This window comes from Rhinopithecus bieti, unplaced genomic scaffold, assembly GCF_001698545.2.
Source record: "Rhinopithecus bieti isolate Rb0 unplaced genomic scaffold, ASM169854v2 scaffold_5387, whole genome shotgun sequence".
NCBI classification, from domain to species: Eukaryota; Metazoa; Chordata; class Mammalia; order Primates; family Cercopithecidae; genus Rhinopithecus; species Rhinopithecus bieti.
Genome location: NW_016804806.1, coordinates 491,210 through 502,783, shown reverse-complemented (window position 1 = coordinate 502,783; position 11,574 = coordinate 491,210). Strand labels below are relative to the sequence as shown.

General features: G+C 32.6%; 1 protein-coding gene across 1 annotated transcript in view; it reads right to left on the bottom strand.

The window, feature by feature from the left end:
* ACSS3 (acyl-CoA synthetase short chain family member 3) overlaps positions 1–11,574 on the bottom strand; it is a 184,372-nt gene that overhangs the window by 13,455 nt on the left and 159,343 nt on the right. The window contains 4 exon segments of the mRNA XM_017870447.1: positions 6,625–6,747; positions 8,304–8,421; positions 8,959–9,019; positions 9,022–9,038. Of these exon segments, the coding sequence (XP_017725936.1) occupies positions 6,625–6,747; positions 8,304–8,421; positions 8,959–9,019; positions 9,022–9,038 (319 nt within the window).

Genomic DNA, 11,574 nt, shown 5'->3' with positions numbered 1-11,574 from the left:
AAAAAAAAAAAAAAAAAAAAAAAAAAAAAAGAAAAAAAAAGAAAAAAAAAGTCCACGCTCAACACATCATAGACAGAACAAGTACCTTTTAATAACAAAAATTCCTAATTCCTCCCTTCTAGCCCTTGTATCACTACTGTCATTTATTTTGCTGATACATAAGCATATATATGTATGTGCGTATATGCACACATATTGTTGCTGTTATTAGTATGAACAAACTGTTATTTGTGAGATAAATTGAGAACAAGAACAATAAAATATTTTATTTTACTTTCTGATATGATTTGGCTGTGTACCCATCCAAATCTCATCTTGAATTGTGGCTTCCATAATTCCCACGTGTCATAGGAGGCACCCAGTGGGAGGTAACTGAATTGTGGGGGCGAATCTTTTCTGTGTTGTTCTCATGAGAGTGAATAAGTCTTACAAGATCTGATGGTTTTATAAAGGGAGTTCCCCTGCACGCTCCCTCTTGCCTGCTGCCATGTAAGACATGACTTTGCTCCTCATTCTCCTTCTGCTATGATTGTGAGGCCTCCCCAACCATGTGGAATTATGAGTTAATTAAACCTCTTTCCTTTATAAATTACCCAGTCTCAAATAGGTCTTTATTAGCAGTGTGAGAACAGACAAATACACCTTCGTTTATTCATTTCTGATGTTCTTCCTTTACTTTTCTTTATCTAAATTTCTGATTTATATTTTTTCTTTGTCTCTGAATGAAGTTGTTGAATGAAGATTACACATTTTTTTTCAAACTCAAGTGGAACATTCACCAAAGCAGACTATATTTTGGACTATAAAACACACCTTAAAATTTTTAAAAGAATATAAATCATACAATATCTGTTCTGAGGTAATAATGGAATTAAACTAGCAATCAATAACAGAAAAATAGATGTAAAATCACAAATTATTGGAGATTAAACAACACACTTCTAAATAACACATGAGTCAAAGAAGGTATTTCAAGAGAAATTTAAACATATTTTAACTAAATGAAAATTAAAATATAACATCAATATTTATGGGATGCAGCAGCAGCATGCTTGCAGGAAAATTTATAGCATTGAATTCACATATTTGAAAAGAAGAAAGATCTAAAATCAATTACCTAAACTTTCACCTTAGGAAACTAGAAAATGGGAGACCAAATTAAATTCAAAGTAAGCAGAAGAAATTATAAAAATTAAGGAGAAATAAATTAAATTGAAAATAAGAAATTAATAGAAAATACCACAAAACCAAAAGCTATTCCTTTAGAAGATCAACAAAATCAATAAACCTCAAGCCAGGCTAAGAAAAAAAAAAAAAAAGGAAGAGACAAATTACTAAAATCAGAAATGAAAGAGGACATATCACTATAGACCATGGACATTAAAAAGATAATAAGGAATATTGTGAACAAGCCTATGTCCACAAATTTGAATTGATGAAATAAACTAATTTCTTGAAAGACACAATCTTCCAAAAGTCACACAGGAAGAAATTGACAATCTGAATAGGCCTATATGTATTAAAAATTTAATCAATAATTAATGATTATTAACCTTCCAAAACTGAAAGTACCAGGCAAAGATAGGTTTGCTGGTGAATTCCACCAATTCATCAGTTAATTCTACCATTTAAAGAATAAATTAGACCTATTATCTACAATCTGCCCTTCCAATGACAGAAGTAATGGGAATATTTTCTAACTCAATCTATGGGACTGGAATAATGCTGGCCCCATAGAATGAGTTATAAAATATTCCCATTGTATTAATACTAAAATAAGACAATTACAAAAAAAAAAAAAAAAAGCTATAGACAGTGGCTGTCATGAGCGTAGATGCCAAAATCCTCCATAAAATATTAGCAAATAGAATCCAATCATGTGTGAAAAGAATTATGTACTATGACCAAGTGGAATTTATCCCAGGTATGCAATGTTGGTTCAAAATTCAATAATCAATGTAATCCATCGCATCAATAGGCTGAAGAAGGAAAATTACATAATCGTATCAGTAGATGCAGAAAAAATAAAACATTTGACAGAATCCAATATCCATTCATGATAAAAACATTGAGTATACTAGGAATAGAGGGGAACTTCCACAATTTGATGATGAACCATCTACAAAAAACCGAGAGCTTACATCATACTCGATGGTGAGAAACTGAAAACTTTCCTGCTAAGATCAGGAACAAGGCAAGGATGTCTACTCTCACAAGTATATTTTCAACATCATACTGGCTAGTGCAACAAGAAAGAAAAACATCATCATACTAAGTAGTGCAATAAGACAAGAAAGGAGTATAAAATGCATACAGACTGAGAAAGAAGATCTCAAACTCTATTTGTTCCTAAACAACATGGTTGTATATGTAGAATATCCAAATAGACAAAAGCTTTGAAAATTAAATTGACATTAAAACCACAGTCCACAGAAAGTGGGTAAAGCTATGTTGTCTGATCCTAACTGGGCTGACCGCCTCCTAAAATAAGTAGCCACAATAACAGAAATCCAGAAGATTTAAATAGGATCCAGAATCTCATGGTGTAATATTCAAAACACTTGGGGTAAGATGTAAAATACACATAACAGTTATCAGGAAAATCTAAACATCTTTTAAGAAAAAAGGAAATCCCTAGATACCAAACCCAAGATTATCCAAATATCAGAATTATCAAAAATTTTAACTTAGCTATTGTACCTACGGGGAAATAAACCTCTAGATTTATCAGTGCTCCTATAAAAAGTCCTAGCCTCCTGAGACTCTTAAAACGTCCTAAAAATTAGATCTATAGTCATTTCCTTAATGAATTGCTCAGATCTTAAAGGAAAATAAAACTTTAATTTACTTGTCAAGGCCGAGTGTGTACAGTCCAGACTAGATCCCCGGTATAAACTCCCAAGGAGCTGGGTAGACTGGATCACTATCTTCTTAGGTATTTACCTACTAAAAAAGATTAATTGCCAGGAGGTAGAAACATCTCCAGGTTGTAAAACTGGAGATACACAGGGCTATCTGGTTCCTGGCGCTATTTTACTTATATATTAAATAATTAGAATTTTGATTAAAGACACTATGTTTTCAAGAAGAGTCTTCAGGAAGGATGGCTGCCTCCCTCCCTTTTATAAGTGAGAAAATTCATTTTTTTAACCTTCATTTATGGAGAATCTGGCTACTCATGTAGGAAAAATTGCCATTGGCTCTCATTGGGTCACAATAAGACCTAGGGTAATGGGGAAATGACACTCTTATTAAAAAATATATATATATGCCTTTGACCCAGAACACCTCATTTTCACATTCAGGATAAAAGTAATAAAGATGAATAATAAAAACCAAATAATAACCATGGCCCAAGAAGAATGGGAAAAATCTCTTGGCATGAATGGAATAATAGACATTCTTGCAAATTAATAAAAGCTACAAAGAAAACCCAAAATAATTTAAAAGAGAGGAGAGGGGAGAATGAAATGAGAAGAATAAAATAAGAGAATGAAAAAGAGAAGAGTCAAAAAGAATAATAATAAACTGGTAGACAGACATATAAATATATCAATAATTAAATGTAAATTATCTGAAAACACTAAATGATAGAGATTGTCAGATTGGATAAACATAAAAACAAATACATGCTGTCCATATGATCTAAGTAGATGCTGTCTACAAGAAACCCATATGAAACATAATACAGATAGATTAAAAATGAAAATATGGAAAAAGATCAATGATTCAAACATGATTCAAAGAAAAGAAAGACTATATGATTACCACAAACAGTATATTTCAGAATAAGGAAAATTACTATTGATTAAACAAATCAATGTATAAAAACAATAAATCATTGGAATCATGTAAAATTTGTCCCAGGAATGCACGACTAGTTCAACAGCTGAAAGTTATTTAATGTAATTCACATAACACTGTTAAAAGAAAACCACGTTCTTATCAATAGAGGCAGAAAAGCATTTGATAAAATTCAACATGAATTCATAATTAAAAATAACACTTCAGCAAATTAGAAATAAAAAACATTTATTCTGTTTGATAAAGTATGTATTTACAGAAATACCTACAGTTAGCTCCATTCTTGCCTTTACCCTAAGATCAGGAACAAGACAAGGGTGTCTGCTCTTGCCAGTCTTATTCAACATCCTACCCCAAATTCTAGCCAGTTCCAAAGGCAAGAAAAGACGTAAAACCATTCAAATAGGGAAGAAAGTAATAAAATGTTTTATTCACATGTAACATAATTGTTTACACAGAAAGTCTCAACAAGTCTACCAAAAATACTGCTAGAGCTAGCAAGCAAATTAAACAAGATCATAGGTTACATATCAGTCTGCAAAAAGGTCAGTAGTTATTTCTATCCACTAGCAATGAAAATTTGAAACCAAAGTTTTTAAAAAATACTATTTACAATAGCTAAAAAATTAAAGATTTAAGTATAAACTTAACAAAACTTGTTCAGAATTTGTATGCTAAAAACTACAAACTATTAGAGAAACAAACCAAAGAAGTCCTAAAGAAAGAAATATACAAAACCTGTGGCTTGAACTCAGTAAGTTTGAAATAGCAATTTTTTTCCAATTAATATATGGATTTAACACAATCTCAATCAAAATTTATGTATGGGTTTGTTGTACCTATAGAATTTCTTATTCAAATGTGTATATGGAATACCTAGAGGAACTAGTATAGCTACAACAAGACTGAAAAAAAGAGCAGATATGGAGGACTCACATTATTCAACTCTAAAATATACTACAAAGCTACAGTGTCAGGATAGTATAGTATTGGTAAAAACATAAACACATAGATCAATGAAATAGACAAGATATTCTAGAAACAGACCCACTCCAATATTATCACCTGATTTTTGACAAAGATTCAAAGGCAATTCAACAGAGAAAGGGTAGTTTTTTTTTTCAACAAATGATGCCGGAACAACTGGCATCCACTTAAAAAATTATGTATCAACCTACACCTTGCACTATATTAAAAAACTAACTCAAATTTAAATTTAAAATGATATAAATTAAAACAATAAAACTAAATGTAAAACATAAAACTATAAAATTCTTAAATGAAAACAAGAGAAAATCTTTGTGATGCTGAGTTAGGAAAGAGTTTTTATATACAATACCAAAATCATAATCTGTAAAAGAAAAAATGATAAATTAGGCTTCATCAAAATGAAAACCATTTTTTTTTCTCTGTTATGGGCACTTCTAACAAAATAAAAAGATCAGTCAGAAACTAGAAAAAAAATTTGCAAACTGCACATCAGATAAAGGACTTGGATATAGAACATATAAAGAACTTAAAAAATTAAACAATAAAAAAGAAACAATCCAAATAAAAAAGAAAATGGGCTGCAGATTTTAACAACTATCTCATCAAAAAAGATACATGGATGGCAAATAAGCTTGTGAAAAGATGCCTAATATCATTAGTTTTTATGGAAATGCAAATCACATGCACAGTGAGATAATATTACACACCTAGTAGAATGGTTTAATCAAGAGTAATGACACTACCAAGTTCTAGAAAGAATGGGGAAAATTATAAACCCTTAAATACTGCTGATGGCTAGGTAAAATAGCACAGTAACATGGGAAAACACTTTGGTGGTTTCTCACAACCTTAAACATACACTTAACACATAACCCAGAAAACCCACTTAGGTATTTATCATAGAGAAATAAAACAGTCTTTACACAAACACCTGTATTTGAATGTGTATAACAGCCCTATTTATAACTGCTCCAAACTAGAGCTAACCCATTTGTCCTTTAATGGATGAATGGATACATAAACTTGTTAGTATAGCCACACGATGGAATTCTATACAACAACATAAAAAGGCAAATTCTTAATAAATGCAACAACTTGGAAGGATCTAAAATATATTTTCCTAAATGAAATAACCCAGTCTCAAAGGTTACAATACTGTATAATCTATTTATATAAAATTGGAGAGAAGGTTAAAACATAGGAACGGAGACAAAAACAAGGGTTACAAGAGTCAGAATACGAAGGTGACATTGTGAGAGAATTCTTTGACAGTGCTGAAATTGTATTGTGTCCTTTCTCTGCTGATGGTTACAAGAAACTGTATTAGTATAAATACCCACAGTACTGTATAACAATAATGTAGATTTTACTCCATAGGAGTAAGTTTTAAAACATTTTAAAACCTCTTCTGGAGACTTCATGTGACTTACATTGGAAGAAAATTCTCAGGATTTAAGAGTACAATAAAATATTTAATCCCACACCACTTAAAGACCTTATGCAAACCTGATGATTAAACATGAGTAAATCAAGAAGCTAGAGACATTTAAGCAGCAAGTATTAAGAGACAAATGTACACAGTCTATCCCATAAAGAAAAAAATATATGTAAGTGTTTAAAACTCTTCACTACCACCCAGGGATGTGGGAGTGTAGGGAATATGGATATGTAAAAGAGAGAAAGTGAGGTGAGAGAGATACGAGAGTAACCTAGCCTCTGCTGCAAATGAAGGGTGTGGTAATTTTCCAAGTGAAATAATCTCAATATTGTCTTCAGTGCAGCTCTGTGCCTAAACACTACTTGGAATAGAATACCAATATTCATCAATACCTCTTCAATGGCACCTGCAGAAATTCTGTGACCTGCAACATTTATTACATCGTCCATTCGAGACATAACATACACATAGCCTTCTTCATCCATGTAACCAGCATCCATGGTATCATAATATCCCTGAAAACAAGAAAAAATAATATTTGATTAACATGTACCATTAAGTAATGTAATCATTTTAAACTTCGTAAAATATACAATGTAATAGAAATGGATTTACTGTGAACGTTTGCTATTTTTCATAACTAGACTAGGAAATTACACTACTTTTTATCTGGAAACTGTACTAGAATCTCTTTGCTCCTTTAACAGCCAAGAATAAGAAGCGTTTTAGAAATGTTTAAGTGTTTGAATATAGAGTTGTAAAGTTTATGAATCCAATTTATTCTTTTAATGGAGAAGTAATAGCTTAATACTAATTCCAATATACTTTGATATTGCAAAGTAATTCTTTGATACATTTCTTCTTTAATTGTATTAACTTTTAAAAGCTTTAAAGCTCCCAGTGAATAATTTCCCAAGACAGCACTAGTTTATTAATATAGGTTAGGATTGGATTCAAGCTTCAGTGAAATTTAATAGTAAGTATGAAATTTAATTTTTAGTCACTCAAAGTAAAACATTGTTGCTGGTCTAGAAATGACAGAATAAGAATAATAAAGAATAAGAAGTAGAAAAAATAAATATTATTTTTCCTTATGCTTCTGAGTTATTTTGATACCTATGTTTATGAGCATGGACTTTAGTACAAATCCTGGAAAGCCACTATTGTGTTTCTTAGACTTTCTGAGACTCAGTATTCTCATCTGTTAAATGGGAAAATGAGCTCTGCCTTCTAAGGCTTCTGTGAAGCACGCATGAAACAGTGTATACAAGTGAAAGAGGAACAGACTCTGGCACATCATGAGCTCTCAATAATTTTACTGCAATTAATACTTTTATTAATGTTAGAGAGGCAACCTAGAGTAGTAGTTAAGGGTATGAACTCTCAAGCCTGACTATTTTGGTTCATCTCAGTTCCATCACTTCTCACCTATGTGAACTCATGGGAAATTACTCAACCCTTCTGTGCTGTTATTAATTCCTCAAATAATAGGTTTGAGATCAGGTAAAAAGACAGAGTACAGAGTCACTTCACATAGTGTAGCCATAAACAGGGGCTTTGAGGGAGCTTTTAGTGTTAAAGGTGATCATGTTAATACCACATGCACATATCATTTGCCATTGTCAGGCTATAATCAATGATCTCACCACCTGCACTCTGATGATTTAACTGTGGCCCATCATGCAGATAGATTGGGCTTACTGGAGTCAACTACACTGACAAATCTTCCCTGCCACACTCTATCAGGGGATGTTTAATCTTGGCTATTGAGGTCATTCAATGCTGCAATTTCTTCCTAAAGAAAGTTATTTTAATTCTTGTCATTTGTCTGGATGATTAGGTTATCTTTCCTTCACTAACAAATAACAAAGATAAAATGCTAAATACTTTGGCAAAATTTTAGTGAAATTCTGTTCATTCAGAATTTTACTTAGTGAAAAATGAGAACCAGGTGTCCCTGTTGGGGTTAGGCGGTGGGGGTGGGGGGTGTAAGTAGAGGGACAACCAAAAGATGATGTGAGCAGACCCTGATGTGTTTTATTAATGAAGTGCTGTTATAAACATAACACACATCACCACGGCATGGAGTAACAAGTTTCACATGACGACAGAATGTGAAACAGGAAGGCACTTTTTGTTGTCTAGGACTCTGGGTGTTGGGCTCTGAGTACACTGTTTCTGTCCTGTATCTGTATTTTTAAAATAAGATTTACAAATAGAGCGCTCAGAGAACATTCAAGAACTGGTGTCAAAATAAAGAAATGGAAAATACAACTTCTGGGCAAGCTGAAGGGAATTTGCTCATATAACCAATAAGAGGTAAGAGGTTAAAGGGTCTTAATGACATTACATAATTCTGATTTGTTACTCTCTGTCTGTTGATACAGAGGAATCAGGTAGAGGAAACAATATAGAAAGTCCAAACAACATTTTTATGTAACAAATAATGTCCTGATGTCCTGATACTGAGGACTATTAAATTCTAGGAAAAGCTGCTAAGAAAAACCAAGAATTTCTATGTCTAGAGACTGACAATAAGTATAAAACTGACTTATTTAGATAATTATGAATTGGGCATTCTTATTCCTGGGAGCTGGAAACCAGTCCAGATAACCTTTGAAAGTTTCTTTTTTGATCTACGATTCTAGGAGCAAGTTTCTCAATTTAATAGGCAAGAATTATAGAAAAGTACATAAAAAGATAAAAAAGCATATTAAAGTTCTTACAGGAAATTTTCAAAGTATAAATGCTTGAATGCTTCCTGATTCTTCCAGAGTCCTGAAAAGCCCCAGGTGGCAATGGCAACCTTATATAAAACAGAGCAGTTAAAATTATGATGAAAGTGGTAATAAAGACAGGTTGATTAGAACTATTATTTTTCTAGTGTGATGGATAATTACAATTCAAATCCCACATTGAAATATAACCCCTAAATCTGCTGGATAGCTCATGTCTAACTGAGGTTTATATAGCTGACCATTGTACAGCAGAACTGTTGAAGAACGACTTTAGTCTCTGGAAAGTGCACAAAAGGCACAAATATGTGGAATTCAAATAACTATTAGCAATAATCATTGTTTCAATGAAAAACATAGTATCTGCAAAAAAAGAACCAAAAAACGTGTCATTGAATTACTTTCTTAGAAAACTATTCTTTCACCATTGAAAAGTTAATTTATTTTTTGAAGTATCAGTGTACTGTCATCTTTGCCTGTCTCTTTGTGTAACAGAATATTCTAATTAAGCACTCAGTGTACAAACTTATCTTCATAATCAATATGCCTCCCTCCGCTGGGAATTCTCTCTTACTGCTTCCTCCTCCTTTTTCTTTTCATGATCATCCAGTACTATGTGATTTCTCACTTCTATAAACACATGGAAATGCTTCAGCATAGAAAATACACAGAACTATGTATCTTTTGTCTTCAGCAAATTTCCTCCTCATACTTCTTTCATTTATAGTGTCAAACAGGTATTATATGCATGGCAAGGGCTTAACCTCTATCTATCTATTTGTTTATCTATCTATGTTTACATAAATAAATGAAATTCTCATATTTTTCACTTGTAGGAAGTGCCTACTAACAAAGACAACCACTCAAATTGCTTTCTGAACACAGAAACCTTTTAGATACTCTAGTTTGGAATTTTCAATACTGTAAAACGTAGGGGCTTTCAAAACCTACCCTCCCATATTTACATAATAAAAAAAGTACTAAATGGGGTTGTGAATTCGTAGTTCTGATGCTGAGAAAATTGAAAATGAAGCACAGATGGCTAGTGTCCGTGTAAGACGACATCACACATTCCCCACAAGCAGGATTTTCGGGTCTGACAGTACAAAAGAAAGCAGTGTGGTCACATGGCCCCACCTCAACATTAGAACTTTGTAGCACTGAATTTTACTCTCACACTCTGTCAGGAACAAAATGCTGTTACAACCGGAAGCAGCTGCCGATGCCTCCTTGAGTAGATACTGCCCATTTGTATAATGTCCAGCCTCCCAGTAGTGATCCAGGGGAGGAGTTCTCCCTTGCTAGATGCTCTTTATTTAAAATTATTTTAAGACAGAGGAAATATACTATGTCAGCATTTCTGGACTTCATGTAATTGCATAAAATGCACATGAGGGTATTTTGTAATCTGTAAAATAATCCAAAGAAATGCTGTTGTGTTGTTGCTATTGGTGTTGTGATTATTACTGTTTGCTAAATCCATATGAAGGCAATAGGTTGAAGCCAATACTCCCTCCAGTTTCTTTTAACTAAGCTTATTATGTAAATACTTGTAAATAACCATATAGATAACATCACTTCATTAGTTTGTTTTAATTGTTAATATTTTACAGAAAAGTGTAAAATCATTGATTTTTAAGCATTGAAATAAAATAAGACTACAACAAATACTAAAAATCAATTTAGCAGCACTGTCAGGATGCTGAAGGTGAAAAAGTGAAGAGGACCTTAGGAAAAAAATGGCAAATCACATGCCAATATGGGCAAAGAGAGATAACATTAGTGAGTGAAGCAAATTGTATGTAAAATAAATGATAATAAACCTGATGAAGATGCATTCTGCTTGCATATTAAATAAGAGACAATTTTCAGTTGCTCCCAAGAAATATATAATGATATATAGGGTCTTTCTGTATTTCATGGTGCCATTTTTGACATATACATGGGTATTGGAAATCATTGCTCTACTATACTAAATGAAAAGAAGAGGTATCTGTGATAATCAATGGCAGCTGACATTTATGATGGATTGAGGGCAATAGAGAGTGGTGGAGTCTGAAGCAAATTACAGTGTATATGCCAGGTACAATGGGAACAGCTGTTTCTTAGTTCCACCTGATTGTTGATCCAAATTTCTGAACATATAATATTGCCCATGATGAGAGCTATGCATATCAAAAACTACATATTAAACAGGCATTTTTTTCCCCATTTTATCTACCCCAAATCAAACATTTTGGTCCACCAACATCCACACACTATCTGCTCACAGCAGAGACTTCTACCTGTTCACAATCATAACCTAAATGAGTTAGTATTTAGTGCTGTTTGCAAGAGCTGAGTGTCCTGGTAGCCTAGTATGTACCTAATCCAGAGTGTATAGATAGGACCAAGAGGATTGCATTTTACAGGAAGAATATTACTAGAGAGAAAGAGAAAATCTCATACTTTCCAGAAGCCAATTATGTTTGCAACTTCTATTTTTAAAAGAAGATGCCCTGCTAACCTGTATTTCCTCTTGCCTCATGAGAAAAAATACAGTGCTAGCAATTTGTAACAGATAGAGTATATTCTTTTTTCTTTTTTTTTACAGTGATATTCTTATTT